This window comes from Carassius auratus, chromosome 15, assembly GCF_003368295.1.
Source record: "Carassius auratus strain Wakin chromosome 15, ASM336829v1, whole genome shotgun sequence".
Lineage (NCBI taxonomy): Eukaryota > Metazoa > Chordata > Actinopteri > Cypriniformes > Cyprinidae > Carassius > Carassius auratus.
The window spans coordinates 2,537,185-2,557,018 of NC_039257.1; the positions used below are offsets into that span (position 1 = coordinate 2,537,185).

General features: G+C 36.4%; 1 protein-coding gene across 1 annotated transcript in view; it reads right to left on the minus strand.

Moving 5' to 3' along the window:
- scaf4b (SR-related CTD-associated factor 4b) overlaps positions 1 to 19,450 on the minus strand; it is a 34,160-nt gene extending 14,710 nt beyond the window's left edge. The window contains exons 1-16 of the mRNA XM_026281675.1: positions 19,261 to 19,450; positions 18,505 to 18,588; positions 15,615 to 15,659; positions 15,367 to 15,528; positions 15,150 to 15,279; positions 6,180 to 6,337; positions 5,394 to 5,489; positions 5,101 to 5,192; positions 4,950 to 5,013; positions 4,712 to 4,867; positions 3,446 to 3,519; positions 3,141 to 3,367; positions 2,899 to 2,999; positions 2,047 to 2,160; positions 1,355 to 1,511; positions 1,127 to 1,221 (exon numbers count right to left, since the gene is read on the minus strand). Coding sequence (XP_026137460.1) covers positions 1,127 to 1,221; positions 1,355 to 1,511; positions 2,047 to 2,160; positions 2,899 to 2,999; positions 3,141 to 3,367; positions 3,446 to 3,519; positions 4,712 to 4,867; positions 4,950 to 5,013; positions 5,101 to 5,192; positions 5,394 to 5,489; positions 6,180 to 6,337; positions 15,150 to 15,279; positions 15,367 to 15,528; positions 15,615 to 15,659; positions 18,505 to 18,588; positions 19,261 to 19,296 — 1,791 coding nt within the window. The 5' untranslated portion in view covers positions 19,297 to 19,450. The remainder of the gene's footprint in view (positions 1 to 1,126; positions 1,222 to 1,354; positions 1,512 to 2,046; positions 2,161 to 2,898; positions 3,000 to 3,140; positions 3,368 to 3,445; positions 3,520 to 4,711; positions 4,868 to 4,949; positions 5,014 to 5,100; positions 5,193 to 5,393; positions 5,490 to 6,179; positions 6,338 to 15,149; positions 15,280 to 15,366; positions 15,529 to 15,614; positions 15,660 to 18,504; positions 18,589 to 19,260) is intronic.
- Between the last annotated feature and the right edge of the window lie 384 nt (positions 19,451 to 19,834).

Consider the following 19,834-nt stretch of genomic DNA (forward strand, 5'->3'; position numbering starts at 1 on the left):
CTCTCTTTGTGTGTGTTTCATTTTATACAGTAACTAAACAATGAAATTATACTATTTGAGGCTAATTATATGAGAATGACATTTAATATTGATAACTTATCTGGTGGCAGTTTATTACTGCTATATAATACTTTTTGTCAAGAAATTGTGTTTCCATGTCAAGATCATAAGAAACAAGTTGGGATTGAGAAAACAAGACAATTAATATTGCATGGTCTCTCTGGGGTTCTCTGTCATTTCTAAGAATAGATGAATTTGTTTCTTAATGGGAACAGATTTGGAGAAATGTAACATCACATCACTTGCTGAACAGTGGATCCTCTGCAGTGAATGGGTGCCGTCAGAATAAGAGTCCAATCTTCTGAAACAACTAATTTACTTCTTAGATTTACAAAAAAGCAGCTTTTCACTTCACAAGATGTTAACTGATGGACTGGAGTGGTGTGGATTATTGTGATGTTTTTATCAGCTGTTTGGACTCTTATTCTGACGGCACCCATTCACTGCAAAGGATCCATTGGTGAGCAAGTGATGTAATGCAACATTTCTCCAAACTCTCCCAGTTTAGATGAAAAAAAAAAAATCTCATTTACATTTTGCATGGCCTGAAGACAAGTAAACAAATGTTATTTTTTGGGTGATATATTGCTTTAAGCAGCAATCTAAATAAAACATTTGTAAGTCAAAAATCTTCAATGAAGTATCAAAGTTTCTTAAAAAGCAACCTAACACACGACTGATTTAGAAGAGCCTTTGAGACTGTGTGCAACAAGTCAACCTTCATGAATTGGCTAAATACAGACACACATTTATGCAAAAACAGCTCTACTACAGAACAGCAGTGACCGTGTTGTGACAAATACAGTCACTGAAAGCGATGCCACTGAAACACGGAAAGAAAACTAGACAGTCATGACACTAACCTTGTTTTATTTTGTACTCTATGGCTCTTCATTTGCCAAAAGTGATGGCAACCATGCACCAGTAAACCGTCAGTGCAAAGCAAAGAACACAGAAACACTGTTTGCCTCCCATATGCCAAAGACGTGACAAAACAAGAGCAGAATGTTTGACTGAGACACTGAACACCCTTGAGGAGGTCTGTAGGAAACCCCTCATATTTTACCTGTGATACCGCTGGTAGTGCAGCTCCCTCTTCCTGTTTTCCTTCAGGTCCTTCTGTTACTGGCACAGCCGGATTGGCCACAACACTTTTCCACTCTAAAGATCAAATAAAAAAATTATGTTAACAAGAAGAGTCACATACAATCATGTTAGGTCCTTCAAAATTACATAAAACGGTATTAATGAATGAACTAGAAGCTAGAGAAAAGCAATTTGTGGAAGGTTTTACCTGGTTTGAGTGTTTCAACATCAAGCAAGCCTCCTTCTTGAAGACTTCGAATATCATCGGCTTTCACTTTATCCCATGGGATATACGTGACACCCCGCTCCACATCCCAAAACTTCTTCAAGTCCGTCTTTATGCCCTTATTCAATGCCCATGCGATCTGATCAAGGACAACAAGTCAAAAAACTGCCCACTTATAGATTCAAAATGAGCTACTAGAAATGCAAACATAAGATCTGGAACAAAGCAAGTCATCCAACAGCAAACACAACCCTTGAAACTGCCTGGAAAGTTATTCACATAAATAGTTAAAAACAAGGATTAGCAAAATTTATTTATTACTTACCCATTAAAATAATTACACGAGAAGAAATGTGCAGAGTGATGTAAGAGAGATAAAACTTGCATAGCTATGTGGTAAACTGACTTTAACTCAATTATACAAACTATTATTATACTATCTATATTCATCCACAGAATGCTATGAGACTAAGCATATAGACTCAAGCACTGTTTCCTAATCTAGCTGTCTAATAAACTTAGCATTGCATACTATCAGTATTGTTGGCTCTGTTACAAATTGCTAAAAGTGTATGCTAAATGTATTCAAGTGAGTCATGTAATAAGTAATAACTCTGACCAGGCATCTTAACTCATAAAAACTGCCGACATGAAGAAAAGGTTGGTAACGGTACCTTTATAGTTTTCTGGTTGACTTTAACAACCCCTCTGCTGAGTTTATTCAGGGCTGTGTAGGCATCTTGTCTGTGCACCATGACAATGTAGGCACAACCTCTGGGAGGAATCATCTACACCGAAACATATGTATAAAAAAAACAGTTCAACTTTAGTTTAAGAGTTAATACATGGCAAAACAAAAATCCACCAATGCAGAATTAATCCACATTTATTCCTGTGAGACAAATTTTCAAAGTGGAAGAGATGCACATTTTCCCAGCAGGCTTTACATACAGGCACGGTTCCAAAATCTAGGGAGCAGCCTTATGTCTACTTAGACGACTGCTTCATAACTGAAATGTGACCATGTAAGAGACCTATCCAAGTCTCATATACAACATTTAACAATAGTAAGTGGATAAGCAAACAAAACCGTATTATAATACACTTAAAATCCAATGCATTCTGGGATGACCTTCTCTGTATGTGATGCATATAATACTAATTCACATGTTTAGAGTTAGAAGGGTTTTAGCAAAAGGGTTCATTTTTAAAAAATGAAATTTATTCCTGTGATCAAAGCTGAATTTTTAGCATCATTACTCCAGTGTCACATGATCCTTCAGAAATCATAATAATATGATGTGTTGCTGCTCAAGAAATCATTCTTCATTTTAAAAACAGTCGTGCTGCTTTATATTTTTATAGAAACTGTGATACACTCTTTCAGGACTCTTTGATGAATAGAAACATTTATTTGAAATATTTTCTTTAATATGACTTTACCATCCTTGAAAAAAAAATAAAAATCATTCTGATACGAAAATTTTAAAGGGTGATATACAGTGATGTGGCTGATCTATACTCACGTTGATGGACTCGATCTGTCCAAACTCCTCCATCAGACTCATGATGTCCTGCTGCTGAGTCTTTTTGTCCAGCTGTCCGATCCATAATGTAGTACTGCACACTGAAACAATAAAAACAAAAAGCATATCAGAACAATAAGACAGTAAGTTAACACCTAACATTTATATCAGGGCTAAAATAAGACAGCTATAAATCCTCCATGTTTCAGGCACAATTATATAAGATAAGGTTGTGTTCTCACCACTAAGAGTTTCCTTCTTGATAGACGGAAGTCCTTTCTGTCGCCGCTCTCGCTCTTTCTCCCGGTCTCTCTCCCGGTCTCTCCTCTCCTCTGATCGCGCCTGTGGGGAACGGCCTCGCCGCTCTCTGGATCGGGAACGCGTGCGGTGATACCTCGACCGTTCTCGGCGGGAACGTGAACCGGACCGCGATCTTCCAGAGCGTGATGACGACAGTCTCTGTGGAGACCTGGAGAGACAACATTTGAAAATTACACCACAATCTTTTTAAGAGACTATATGTTCAAGAGCATTCATTCAAACATACCTTGATCTCGTCCGTCTGCTGTGTCTTCGATCTCTCCCATCGTCTCTCACCGAGCGTTCATTCTCAGCTGAAGCCTGACATGATGAGTCAAAGACAGCGTATGAATTTTATGTATTGTGAATTTCATTAGGCAGAAAACATTAAAGGAACACGATCATAAAAATGGAATTTACATAAAACACGGAATGTCACAGAAATCCAAACTTTTGAATGAATAAATCCAAAAAGTGGAGCAGTACACCTAATCAACTAGTAGTGTGTACTTTATTACATTTTTTAAAAATTAATCATGTTGTTAATGTTTTGTGGCTTCATTTGATTACCACCATTTTGATGATGAACAAAATAAATAAAAACAATTCAAAGACATTAAAAAAAAAAAAAAAAAAAACACTGCATTCTTGTAAAAATATTCACATTTCATAAATTTAGTTGATTAGGTATGCTTTTTGATCAAATTTATAAAAAAAAGGTAAATACAATTATTAAACCATTAACTGTCACACGTTTTTGAAGATAGACATGAATGTGCATGATACAAACCTAAATTTTTATAATTCATGACTGAAAACATTTTGTAACATGATTTTGATGTACCATTTACATGGTAATGCAATGTCTGATTTTAAAATGGGTTTTGAAGGATGAATTTTGAGATTTTATGTTTTCAAGTGATATATAACTTCTGATGATTTCTAAAATGTGATAGAGAAAAAGGCAACGAGGAAGTCTTTTTTTTAAACAAAGGTCAAAGCTCCTTTTGTAATGTAGATTTCTGAGGGTGCACTCTTGTCATAAATTCATCTATTACTTTTCCTACATAATGTTTAACAAAAAATATTGGTAAAATATATATTTGGGAGTCTTAGACCTTTCCAACGATATATAGTTTGTCAAGATTAGATTAGATTTGATTGTAATATAGTATAGTCAACGTAGGCGTCCCGTATACGGGACGGGGTGACATTTAACAGGTTAAAATTGAATCCAGAAAAATTAGGGGAAAAATGCATTTCATAGAACCTTAAAAAAATATTTTTTGTAAAATTTCATTAATTGTTGTTGAGTTGTAAAAATTTCAGGAGTCTAATAAGATACGTTTTTCAATACTAAAATTTAACCAATGAGCAGAATCAAGGAAAGTTCAAATTAAATGGATTTTTGGAAAAAATACAATTCACAATTCATCTAAGTTTCAACTGGTGAAGACACTGAGTTACGGGAGATATTAATATCTGGTGAAGGTGCAGAGAGGATGCTCTATACCTGGTGGGTTATACCGGGCTGTATGACACACTCATCAAAGCCTTGAGGAATATTATCTGGTATTTGGGTCTGAACCATTGCTGGGAACTCCTGAGGTGCCATCTGATCCTGGTACAGCACTTGACCCTGTGACACCATCTGACCCTGCATCTGTGTCTGGACATGAAGAAACACTTTTTATTATTATCACATACATTATTTGTATGTAATAATATGTTCTGTGGGTCAAAGTTAATACCTGGTTAGCAATTTGGCTTAGAAGATGAGCTTGCAGGGCTTGCTGTAATTCTGGTGGGAGGTTTCTGTAAAGAATTCCAATATTAACTCAAATACTAGAAAAATTATTTAACTGTATGTGAACGGAGGAATGAGAGTTTATTATGTCCTACATGGTAATGGGAGCAGCAGGAGGTGGTTCAGTCTTTTCCTCCACAGGTTCAGGTTCAGGGTCATCATCATAATCAAATCGATCCAGCAGAGACTGAGTCGTACCAGAAACAAAATGTAGCAGGCAGTGAATTAAAAGCTCTAAACCACGCATTCATTCTGTGGTTTCTATTTATCATAAGACCAGCGAGATAAGGGTGATATCTTACAGATACCACTATTAATTCCCTAACCAGAAATACAAGGATGTGTCAAAAGTTGTAAAGCATCAAACTGAACCACTCAGACTGCTTACCTTAGCTAGTGATGGTTTCTGCTCAGGGGGCGGGGCAGTGGACTGTGGAAGCCCCACCCCTCCAGCCTGCTGGAGAGTTTGGATCAGCTGCTGTAACTGACACAAACATATCAGATTAAATATCAAAATCAATATTTCAGTTATCACACAACCAGTGTTATGTTAATATTATGCAAAGAATTTTATATTCTCATTAATATATATATATATATATGATTTGTCTTTTTATATTTCAGTATATCTTTAAATTACTTGTGTTTCGGTTTTAGTTCTAGTAATATTTCAGCTTAAATTTAGAAACGATGACTTTGCAATTAACTGTAATAAGTGTAACCTTACATTGATCATTTTCAAATATTAACAACACTGGAAAAGTGAAATTTCATCCTGCTAATGCAGATTTTAGCACATTTCATTAACACACTGGATAAAGTCAAGCATTTCTAAAGGCTAGATGAGAAAAAGAGAGGAAACGTGCAACCTATAGTATGTATTTTGAAAGTTTTTACTCAGAAACAGCTAGTAAAATTCACAAAGAAACAACAATTCTTTGAAATAAAATTGAAGTAGAAAGACTGAAATAGTGTTTTCTACAACATACTCTAAAAAATTTAGTTTTATTTACAATTTCTAAAAAGTAATATCTTTAGCATTGTGCCAGGTTGCTCCTTTGTACTCCTTCAAAATATTATGCTTAATAATCAGTTACGGGAATAATACAGGAAAAACAAAACATTTTCATAAAGAAAGTATTCATGAAGTGTTTGAGTGCAGTGATTGGATTACCTCGATGCCCCCTGTGCCCTGGAGGAGCTGGGCGACTGCAGTAAGGGCCACTGGGTTCTGAAAAGAGGGCAGGACTGCTGGCGTCTCAACCGCTGGAGCTGGTGCAGGTGCTGGCTCTGGCACTGCTGTTTCCACTGGCACTGGCATGGCTGGAGGAGCTACGAAAAGACATGAAAACCGCAGTTTAACAGGCTGCTAGTTTGAATAGGATACAAGTTATAGTCCAAGTGTATGCACTATTATTTAGAAGTTTAGGCTCAGTAAGATTTTGTTGTTGTTGTAAGAAATGCAATAAAATTCAGCAAAGACATTAAATGACAGTAAAGACATTTATCATGTTACAAGAGATTTCCTTCATATAAATGGCGTAATAAATAAGAAGCATACGTTGAAAACACACAGTCATGTGCGTTTGAGTTTGTGTTTCAGAGTAAACTACTACTAAATGATTAGCCGCAGCAACGTACAACAGACATTTGCTAGAGAAAAAAAAAGTAACAAAGCTTTGTTTTTCATTTTGACCAGCCACTGGAAAAGCATGAAAATGCATGAAAATGTTTATGAAAAAAGCTTTTTATTTGATTTCTTTTTACTTAACAAAATCAGACAAAAATCAGACAAAAATTCAGAAAGAATGCATACCCAAAAGAAGGAACAGAGACTAGAGACCTGTACGCCCGTGGGAGTAACGCAGGAACCAACACAACATGGAACAACTCTTGATGGTCGAGTGCTGGCAAGAAGAGACTTGTGTGTGTGTGTGTGTGTGTGTGTGTGTTCGGGATGGGGGAAAAAAAACAGATTCACGGGACTCCCACAAAATAGAAATTATCTAAAAGTGTCTAAAACAAAGTGTTATTTATCTGTTGCACAAAAGCAAAAAGAACAACTAATATTAACGATAAAATGTTTGACACGTGCAATGCTAGGCATAGTTTCTATTGATAACACGTATTTAAAGGGTTGCGCAAAATACTTAATGTTAAGGTGCATCCCAAATAGTGTACTTATGCACTACTCTATGACGTTTTGAAGTATAAATAGTGAAAGTAGTGCGTTCACACACTTTTGTATTCACCCCAAATATTTAGATGTGTGCAGCGCATTTTACGGAGGACGAGGACTGTTTCCTGTGAGAGTAGCCTACAATGCCGGTGTCTGTTTCTATGAAGTGAGGCAGTAACAACTAGTCTGACACTTCTAACTCAGTCTGTAAATACGAAATACATTTGCATATTTAAAAAAAAATGTACCACTAATGACTCATGAGTGTAGAGTAGCTTTTGTTGTTTGTCGTTTCTCCGATTACAAATGCAGAGTTTGCAGACATGGTTTTATATTAACTAGGCACGATATGCAATGCAATATGTACAAGCAGAACAAATCTTTATAATCAGCAATTATGGCCCCACTGGATGCAACAAATGCCTCATTTATTATGAGTTATATTGTTTTTGTCTCGTCACACTGGGATGGCGTCACAGTATGATAAGGCAGCGTTTCCCAATCCCAGTCCTCTTACTACATACGACAATTGTTCTATTCGACCATTAGTGCCCTGCGAAGTGGAAATCACCGGATACGTCATCATGATTCCAGCTCGAAACGAGTGTATATGTTCCATTCATAGGGCATTAAAGTGTGCGAGACGTTAATTCAAATTGTATTTATTTATAGAGGTATAGGATGCCACTTTGTGTGTGAAGACGCTGCAGGCATCAGCACAGCGCAAATCTATGAATGAATGTTCGAAAGTTAAGTAAACTTCAACAGATTTCCCCTTCTCAGGGAGTAGGGAGTAACGAACACTGTACAGGGACAATATCAATCGGAACGCAGTTCATGCATGTAGCTCTTCTAACGAGCTGCCAATCGTCCGATCACAATGCACTGGACTGCTGGCCAATCAGCGCATACCTTGCTTTTCAGAAAGATGAGCTTTGTGAAAATTTTGAGAAACAATGTATTTTTTTTTTTTTTTTACCTTAAACTGCATAAACCCATTGCATTACACCTGTATAAAAAAAAAAAAAAAAGAAAAAAAAAAAAAAGAAGATTGTTCTGTTTAGCAGCGTTACATGACCTTTAATTTTATTTTTCTGGCTAACCACTGTGCCATTTTTTTTTTTTTTTAAAGGTGACAGTCGTGGCCAAAATTTTTGAGAATCACATAAATTTTGGAAATTGGAAATGTTGCTGCTTAAGTTTTTATAATAGCAAATTGCATATACTCCAGAATGTTATGAAGAGTGATCAGATGAATTGCATAGTCCTTCTTTGTCATGAAAATTAACTTAATCCCAAAAAAACCTTTCCACTGCATTTCATTTCTGTCATTAAAGGACCTGCTGAGATCATTTCAGTAATCGTCTTGTTAACTCAGGTGAGAATGTTGAAGAGCACCAGGCTGGAGATCATTATGTCAGGCTGATTGGGTTAGAATGGCAGACTTGACATGTTAAAAGGAGGGTGATGCATGAAATCATTGTTCTTCCATTGTTAACCATGGTGAACTGCAAAGAAACGCATGCAGCCATCGTGCTGCATAAAAATGGCTTCACAGGCAAGGACATTGTGGCTACTAAGATTGCACCTAAATCAACAATTTATAGGTTCATCGAGAAATTCAAGGAAAGAGGTTCAATTCCTGTAAAGATGGCTTCAGGGTGTTCAAGAAAGTCCAGCAAGCGCCAGGATCGTCTCCTAAAAAGGATTCAGCTGCGGGATCGGAGTGCCACCAGTGCAGAGCTTGATCAGGAATGGCAGCAGGCAGCTGTGAGAGCATCTGCACCCACAGTGAGGCCTAGACTTTTGGAAGATGGCCTGGTGTCAAGAATGGCAGCAAAGAAGCCACTTCTCTCCAAAAAAAAACTTCAGGGACAGATTGATCTTCTGCAGAAAGTATAGTGAATGGACTGCTGAGGACTGGGGCAAAGTCATATTCTCTGATGAAGCCCCTTTCCGATTGTTTGGGGCATCTGGAAAAAGGCTTGTCCGGAGAAGAAAAGGTGAGTGCTATAATCAGTCCTGTGTCATGCCAACAGTAAAGCATCCCGACACCATTCATGTGTGGGGTTGCTTCTCATTCAAGGGAGTGGGCTCACTCACAATTATGCCCAAAAACACAGCTATGAATAAAGAATGGTACCAAAACACCCTCCAACAGCAACTTCTTCCAACAATCCAACAACAGTTTGATGAAGAACAATGCATTTTCCAGCACGATGGAGCACCGTGCCATAAGGCAAAAGTGAAAACTAAGTGGCTCGGGGACCAGAATGTTGAAATTTTGGGTCCATGGCCTGGAAACTCCCCAGATCTTAATCCCATTGAGAACTTGGTCAATCCTCAAGAGGCAGGTGGACAAACAAAAACCCACTAATTCTGACAATCTCCAAGAAGTAATTATGAAAGAATGGGTTGCTATCAGTCAGGATTTGGCCCAGAAGTTGATTGAGAGCATGCCCAGTCGAATTGCAGAGGTCCTGAAAAAGAAGGGCCAACACTGCAAATACTGACTCTTTGCATAAATGTCATGTAATTGTCGATAAAAGCCTTTGAAACGTATGAAGTGCTTGTAATTATATTTCAGTACATCACAGAAACAACTGAAATAAAGATCTAAAAGCAGTTTAGCAGCAAACTTTTTGAAAACTAATATTTATGTAATTCTCAAAACTTTTGGCCACGACTGTATGTTTTAAGTGCTATAATCAGGTCCCTGGTGCATCTACCAACCAAGGAAACATGAAAAAGATTAACCCAATAACTTTGTTTTGGTAAGCCTTTTTCTGCAAGCGTCTGAGAAAACGAGCGCATCAGATTTCGCTCCCTTGGTGATGTGGCAAAGAGATCTCATTATAACATTACCGCCCCTTAATCTGTAAATTTATACCCACAGTGCCGTCATTTTGATTTCGCAAGTGACAACGGTGTACCAGCTCTAATGCCATGGTGAAAGTTTGAGCAAAACATGCTAACTGTTCTGCCTGCACAGACGAGAACAGAACATTATATAGAGTCCCAGCCTCAGAAGAGACAAGAGAGCAGTGGATTTATTGGTTTACTGTATATTGCTACTGCCACACAGATCTAAAATAAACATGATTTCCTAGCAGATTACCTTCACCGACATAATCGGCTATTTTTTAACTTGTCTGCTTTTATCATAAACTTCTGTTTGAAAAACTTAGTTTAGTACTCACATGCTGTGACAGCCATTTTCTGTCTGTGCCCTCTTTAAACTCTATGGTTTAAAATGCATGATTTCAGCGGATAAACATGATAATCAGAACCAAAGCAGATGTTTTTTAGCAGGTCTGAGCTGTAATGACCGCAGCTCTATTCTGGAAAAGGGGGCGGAGAGCAGCAGCTCATTTGCATTTAAAGACACAGGCCCAAAAACAGCGTGCATCTGCTTCCACTCAAAATAGGCATTTTCAAAATGAAAATGATCTGCAAAGTATTTTTATCTTAAACTTCACAGACACATTCCGAGGACACCAGAGACTTACATTACATATTGTGAAAATGATTAATATGTTTCCTTTAAAGAGAGCCCAAGACAGTATACAAAGCTGTGATATCGGATCCATTGATTTTTCTGATCCTGCAGCTCTCTCTTTTGCACAGTACATATTAGAGATAACCGGGAAGAACACTTTGGAGGTTAAATACAAGCATTATAAATAACCTCAATTTCAAACTCAAATTAAGGATGACATAAGAATATTTCTTGAAGAAAATTATAATGGGGAAGTTAACTCAGCCACAGTATGGGATTATTTAAAAACAGTCATTAGGGGCAAAATATTGATTTCAGAAGAAATATTGACTATATGATATATATTTATGAAATATGTAAAATATGCATTTAAATACTATGAATCAGGCTGTGAATCAACTAAACTTTTGGCAAGGAAGCTACAAAAACAACAACTGTATAACTCAAATAAAATAAGGGATCTGAAATCTATTACAATATAAATATACAATAAAACAAAATGAAAATGGACCAATTTCAATCATGGGCGTCGATTACAAATTATATACAAGCATCCTTGCCAAAAGACTGGCAAATATTCTTCCCTAGCTAAAACATTACAGTGAGACTGGGTTTATCTCTCAAAGATTACATTAAATTATAATAATATATATAAATACATTAAATTGTATCCAACAGGACAAACTTAAAGCTCTTTTAATTAGTTTAGATGCAGAAAAGGCTTTTGATTCTTTAAGTTTTAAGTCCTCAACTGGGAGCCGAATTTTTAGGAATATATTCAAAAGACATTTCGACACTAGCAGGGGTAAATTTTGACCCACTTAAAAATCAAAAATGATATACATAGATGGAATGCCTTCTCTTTCCTTGGCTTTATTTACAGAATTGATTTGATAAAGATGAACATCCTTCCACATTATCTCAATTTATTTCAAGCACTTACCTTTCCAGATTTATTTAGCAAGGGAAAAAGCCCAGGATTAAATTCCAGACATTAAAGCTCCCAATGGAGGGAGGTATGGCACTACCCCATTTTTGGGATTTTTTTTTTATTCAGCCCAGACTAAATCTTTAAATCAACAAATGAAATCCAACATACCAAGCTAGGTGGAAATATATTGAATTTTCCATAATAAATGATCCCCTAATTTAAGCAGTATTGGGACATAAAAGTTTGGGAAAATTTATAAATAATGTGCAGAACCCATTGATTCAAGCCCAACAAAAACGTGGAATACAATAAAAGAATATAAACTCGATCGTAAATTACAAATAATTAAATGATGTGCCTATAACCCTGAATTCAAGACAAATAGAATGAGAAAAAAAAATTTGGGGTCTCAAATTTCGTACCTCAAAAGAAAAAACAACATTCAATTTTCTTATGGAAAAGGAAGATTTGAAAGACTTGCAGAGTTTGAAGAAAGGACAATACCTTGAGAAATCAGACTTTTATAGATATCTCCGCTATTCAATCATTTTGAAAACAACATCAAAAACAAAACAGACTTTGATGACCCAATATTGAAGATATTTACAGGTGCTTACCAAGGTGATTTAAATAAGGATGCCATTTCTAAACATTATAAAAGTCTTAGGGGGAAAAAAACTTACTCTACAGAATATTTCAAGAAAAATGGGAAAAAGAAGGTCATTTTTTTTATATAAAATGAGGAGTGGCTTGATGTATGTAAATTCACATGGAAATGTACTGACTCTCACATATGACTGGAGTTTGGGTGGAAGTGCCTCATCAGATTTTTTTATTACACCGAAACCGAAAGCACATATTAAGGGAGGGGACACCAAATGTTAGAGACAGACGGAAAGCCAATCACTGGCATATATTTTGGGAGTGCCCAGTGATGATAACATTTCTGGGCGGAGCTTCATAAAGCAGTGGAAAGCATTTTTAACACTACACTGCCGTTGGACTTTTCCACATTATATTTAGGAAATGCTGATTTCCAGACAAGATGGCCTGAAAAATACTTATTTGGCCTTTTAACATCTGGTAAAAAAGCACTTACAAGGAGTTGGTTGTTTCCTGAACCCCACACATATAAGAATGGGTGAATAAATTATATGTATGTTATGGAAAAGATTACTTTTTGCCGTCGTCTTTGAAAGAATGTGTTCAGAAAAGTCTGTTCCAAGTGGGTTGAATATGTAAGGCCAGTACCACCAGACATTGTGGAGGTGTAATACAAATGATCCTTCCCTTCTTGCTGAAAAATATTAATCTCCCTTAGATACCTTTTCCACATCGGAAACCAGCTGACTTTTTCCCACAGTCTTCATCATAGACCAAGAACAAACACTTAACATTAAATTAATATGGAGTTTGATTAAAGGGGGGTTAAATGCTATTTCATGCATACTGAGGTTTTTACACTGTTAAAGAGTTGGATTCCCATGCTAAACATGGACAAAGTTTCAAAAATTAAGTTGTACGTTTGAAGGAGTATTTTTGTTCCCAAAATACTCCTTCCGGTTTGTCACAAGTTTCGGAAAGTTTTTTTCAAGTATGGCTCTGTGTGACGTTAGATGGAGCGGAATTTCCTTATATGGGTCCTGAGGCACTTCTGCCGGAAGAGCGCGCGCTCCCGTACAGCGAGGCTGAGCAGCACAGACATTTCACTGATCAGAGCGAGAGCGTCGCGAAAAGTCACAAAAGAAGTGTGTTTTTGGTTGCCAGGGCAAGACAACCCTGCACAGATTACCAAAAGAGAAACAGCATTAAGGGACCAGTGGATGGAGTTTATTTTTACAGAGCATCAACGGCGTTGTGCAAGTGTTTGTTCCCCTGCATTTCGAAGATGCTTGTTCACAAGGCCCAGTTTGACGATGGATTTGCGTATCGTTTATTTCTTAAGGATAATGCAATCCCAACGAAAAAGGGTCATGATCCTGCGTTGGAACCGCAGGCGGTGAGTAAAACTGCTTCAAATATCTCTGCCTCCTTGTTAGTGCGTCCCCTCCCATGCCAGAGACCCGGGTTCGAGCCCCGCTCGGAGTGAGTCGTTGCTGCTGCTGCTTTCATTCAGTTTCAGCCTCTGTATCTGATTCTGGATCATAAATAAACGGCTGAATCTGACTGTAAGCCATGGTTTGTTTTGGATGATGGGTTTTCCCTCACGGTAATGTCACAGCTTCCACATGCTCTCAACGCAAAAGCCTATTCGCGCTCGTGATTCTTCAGCTCCACCCACACGTCACGCCTCCAGCCGGTCGTGTTTTTCCGGGAAAAATCGGTACAGACTATCTTTCTCTTATGAATATAATAAAACTAAAGACTTTTTGGATTTATGAAGGATGCAGTACTACTCTATAGGTACTCAAGATTAACAGGATATTGAGTGAAAATGTGCATTTCACCCCCCCTTTAAGTACATACCTACCCTCCTCTGAATTGTAAAAATTATTATTGTTATTAATATTATTACATTATTTTGTTTCGTTATGTAAAAAAAATAAATAAAAATAAATAAATAAATAAATATATATGTTTTTAGATAATGTACCATTGCTTATGCTGCCACATCAAAATAAAACCTTTCAAAAAAAATTTTTGAATAAGGTAATTAGAATTAATACATGGTAACCATGTGTGAATGCATAGACATTTTAACTGAATTTAAGACTGGTGGTGGTGCTTTTTATTGGTCATTCAGTGTTTCTGTATGTATATATATATATATATATATATATATATATATATATATATATATATATAACTTGGTGGGGGGGGGGGGATGAACCTGAACAATTATACTGATATTATTTGCAAAAATCAAAACAGGGACAATAATAGGTGAGCACCAGCCAATGAGATTTCAGTTTGCACATTAGTCACGCCCACTACTGGAGAACCCGGCAGTTCTTAAAAGCTGAAAAAATCCAAAAGGAGCTCTACTTATTTTGACAGGAAAAATAAAACAAAGAATATTGTTAACATGTAGCACGTCAATTCTGCATATAAGACTCTCTCGTTCTCTCTGCTCTCATAAAAATGAAGGGGAGTCGTGCACCGTTACACTAGAGTTCACAGTACTTCAAACACAGGTGCACTTGCATCCATTGAGAAACACTGAAAACAGCACAGATACCTTGACGGAGAGTGGGACTCTGAAGCACTCAGTCAGTGTGTTCAGAGAGTGAAAATATATTGGTGCTAAACTTATACTTAGCATCCAACTCACACCGTGGTGAATAAAATCAAGAGTATATAGCCACTGGCTAATATTAGACATCAAGTTGTCCCGAGAGAAGATATAGTCGCATATACAAGTGATTAACTCTCAATATAGAAGGATGGTTTTTACTGTATTTGAAGAGAAATCTCACCAACACCAAACTTCTGAATGTTAGTGAATATATAAAGACTCTGACTCAAAAGGACTGATATAAAACCTAGAGTAAAGCATAATGACAAAAGCCAACATTTAACTCTTGTGCTTATTTACCGGTGGCTGTGATTCCATTCTCCACAACAGGTAGATCAGAAGCTGTGGCCATGTTTAACAGCGGCTGAATGATGTCCATGCTGAACACGTCATTCTTCTCCCACAGATTCAACACACGCAATATCTTCCCCTACATTTCAACAAAAAAATGCACTGATAAAATCCACCAGCACTGAAACACCTTGCTGTAATATCACTGGACGTAATTGTTCAATACCTTATCATCAGCTGGGCACTGGAAAAGGTTCTGAAATGTAACTGTGAAGTTTTTCAAAAACCTCGGACCGAACACATCTTTGTCTGTGCCGAACTGATGACGCGACTGTCGGATAATTGAGTCAACCACATAGAGACCAGCAACCTTTAGATCTGGTTTACACTGATGGAAAAAAGAAACACATTCATTCTTTACCTTCCCATAACAGCAATCATCAGTACAAGAATATCAGTTTATTTATTACATACCCTCTTGATGAACTTCTCCACGATCTGAACAACGTGCTTGTAAAGCTAACAAAGCAAATAAACCATAACTCAGTCACAAAAGAAAGACTCAACAAAATGATAACAGAAACATAAGTGTTGTGTATTTAAAGTGTGGTCACAAAGAATGTCAAAACACCAATAGGTATGAAAAAAAAAAATCTAACTCCGTTTTAATGATCAAAATCAATAAACATACAACACATGAAAACTGGGCTTAAATTATCATTTTAATTAATTTCTCTTCTACCGTACAAAATGAATGGGTGCATTCAAAGTCCAAACAGCTGATTTAGGTCACTTTTAATCCATAATGCTTCCTCCAGTGAAAAATCCATTACCTGTTGTCTTATATCGAAACCCACTGACGTATTTGTTTTGACTTGTAAACTGTGCTTATTTCTCTCCTGATCTAGATGAGATGCATTTGCCTTTTGGCTTCACAAGATGTTAATTGTAGAGAGATGCAACGATACCATTTTTTTCAGAACAGATCCGATACAGAAAATTCTGAGTATCTGCCGATACCGATCCAATCCGATACCAGTACAGTTTTTGTTTTAATCATTGTAGATTTTCTATAATTCTCGGGGTTGACCTGATCATCACTCTTTTGAGTGTTAAACACAATCTACTACATATACTCAACTTAATTTTAATGAAAAATAACAAATGAAAAATATATAATCATATCATAAGACAAAAATTCTATTATAACTAGGTAATAACTAGGTATAACTTCTATTATAACTAGGTTAGTGGATAATACAGCAGCAATAGAAACCTCTAGATTCTAGAAAAATCACGGGTGCACAATTTGATCAAAACTAGTGACATTTTTTGCGAATAAAAGTGAATAAGTCTAAAATCTGGTAAAATGCTCATTGAAAAAGACACACATTGCTCTTTGTATTGCTGTAAAATACATTCATGAAAAACAAGTACATACATTTATATAGAAATCTAAAAGACGTTTCTTTTAAATGTATAGCATGGTAATAAAGGCAGCAACATGTGATAGAGAGGACAGAACAAGAAAGACTATTAATAATCTTTGATTGCGCAGAAATTATTGTTATACTAAAGGCACCAATACAAAGCGGCACAGAGCACTTATGCGCATCCTATGCTCAGAATGATGAGCTTGAAACAACACAGAGTCACAGTGTGCAGACTTGTGTGTATTTAATCAGTGCATTAGTTTAATGAGCATTTTCTTTGAACAGGTTTAAACCTCAGATACTGTGTGCTCTTGAAGAGAGTTTCATGGTTTTGACTGTAGTAACCGAACGCATCACACAGTTTGAACACTGAATGGAGGATGTCAGACAGCCGTAGCGGAGAGAATAGTTTGTGAACTTGAATTTAATGACTTCAATATTAATCTGTACCTCACATCGAACATCTTAAGAACACTTGAAACACAGCACAAAAACGTTTTGGTGCTTTATAATGCTTTTTTGCCTTTTGGTGGGGCTCAACAAAAACACAGAATAGTAAACACAGTATTAGTGTTGTCACTGTACCAAAATTTCAGTATTCGGTACCGATAGCAGTTAAAATCCACGGTTCTCGGAACCAATTTCGATACCAAAGCAAAACACAAAAATCTGCAAATTAAAACAATAAATGCCAAATGCTGAAGAAAAAAACAATGCCATTCTTTATACTTATTTACAATTGTGTTAAAAAAAAAAAGTAATCTAATTATGAAAAATGGTAAACACGTTTCACACAAATTTAATTTGTCCTTTAATTAATGAAATTTAAACATTTTATTTTTTGGTAAATAAAGGGGATTTGCTATTAAAATTAAAACATGGCAGAAATATTGTGTGATTTATTTCTTTAAAAATTAAAGTTTTCTAAAAAAAATTCAACGGTAGTAGCAGTATCACATACATTCTATTAAATAATAGTAATATTTCTAGCACAGTGCCTTTATGTAAAAATTAACTTATTTTGATGGGTTGAATAACTTTAAATTGACACTGGTTTTACTCAAATGAAACGGTAAAATGCTTGTGAAGTGACTCAGGACAGTTCTGGTGATGTTGTTTATGTATTTATGTCCTCATTTCTGCAAACGGCACGTGCTTCAGTGAGTCTATGTAGTAAACAAACCATTCATTCATTCACACAGAGACGCGCAAAACATGCAGGATTCAGATTTCAACCAACTTGTGCGGCTTAACATTTACAGATACTGGTCCATATGGAGATTTGATTAATTTATGCTAACTTTGACAAATTCTGTGACTGTCCATATTAAAATGCAAGTTTTATGAGATTAAAATGTAAGGATTTTGAGATTCCGTCCACGTTTTCTGCTTCACGGAAATCATAGCGCTGTATGCGTCAAGAAGACCGAGTACTCGGTACCACCCTTACATAAGCAAACCTGGTACAATGACATTTTAATTTATTTTGTTCTGACTTTGTACCGAAGTACCGGGTCTTTAGACAACACTATGCAGTATAGGATTTGGATCGGTCTCGTCTGACCGATACCCAATCCACAGAAAATGCCAGTATCGGATGCATCCCTAACTAATTGATGTACTGGAGTCATGTGGATTATTGTGATGTTTCTATAAGCTTTTGGACTCTCATTCTGACGGCACCCATTCACTGCAGAGGATCCTTGAGGTTGATTCAATTTTCAGCAAATTTTCTTTTAATGTGAGCAATTCTATAATATAATGATTCTGCTTGCAAAACAGATTCTTTAAACCCATTTTTAGATAAACAAAAAATCACTGCAAATTCAAAATAACAGAAACATAATTCAAATGATTCTTTAAATAATACTAAAATACTTCTTAATGATTATCAAGAACCCTTCCTTTTGATATTTTCCATCCCGACTTACCTTAATAGCTTTGATTCCCGCTTTTGTTACAGACATCATTTTGGCTCGAGAGATCGGGGGAGTCATGTCCATCATGGACAGCATCTACAGGGTAGAAAGCAGGATGAAGAAATGTCAAATTTACCCTCATAAGAAATGTAAACCAAATGCAAAACTTTCAGCTCAGTTACTGGCCAACTCGATCTCAAAAACAGAAAAAAAAAATCTGAGAACATAGACAACGTCAAAATTAATAAAACACGCATTTAAAACCTTAAAACAAACTTAATGAAAACACCAGATCTCTGTTCTTATCTCAGAAACACCTTTATAAGACTTGATTAAATCATCAATAAGGTTGATCAGGTATCTGACTCTGTAGGGGGCGCCACTGCTATTCCCTCCACATTCAATTCTAATACAACGAAACGGTAAAAACTAGATTAAAACACTAAAAATATTATGTATGCCTTGCATAATCTCTTGATAAACCTCTTTATGTGCTGTAAGCGCTCAAACTATCTGTAATGAAGCGCAGTATAACTGCTCGATCAGGTGGAAGGTCAATAAACAAATTAACTTCATTCAAACTATTACCACGCCACGTTAACTATAAACCGGGTTTTATTTGACTTTAGAATATTAAGATGCAAAAACTATGATATTTATCCATAAGTGAACAACAAACAAACATAAACACGGATTGTTTTGGAGACGCTAAGCGCGCGCTCGGCTAATGCTAAAGGGTAAACGGCAAATAAAACACAAAATTCTCACCTCCCCGTTAAAGGCGTTCACCGCTTCCATGTCCATGAGCGTTATTAACTCAGTATGTCTTTGGATATATTATCCTGTACCCGAATAAACATGTGTAAAATGTATTTTCGAATTGGAGGCCGCATGAGATCGACGCTCAAAAACTCAACACAACCTTCTGCGAACGTCGATGCGTGACGCGCGTGCGCGAGGAGAGAGCGCCACCCCGCGCACCGGAGAGCAACCGTAGAGACATTGGTTTCTTTCAAAAACATTTTGACAGATATCTGCCAATATCCCAATCTCAATTTTTTTTAAATAAATAAATTTAAATCCCCAAAACAAAACTCCGTCATATACAATACACACGAATTATAAATTATGTCAATGTGAATTTTCAATTACTTTGATTGCTTACAGCACATGCAGAGGTTTATAGAGAGATTATTCAAGGGATACATGACAATTTTAGGTAATTCATTAATGAATTAATGATTGAATAAATGAATGCATTTAGATCCCCAAATATCTCCGTCATATAAAATACACACAAATAAAAAATAAAAAAATTTCATGTGTCCAGTGCTTTTTCAAG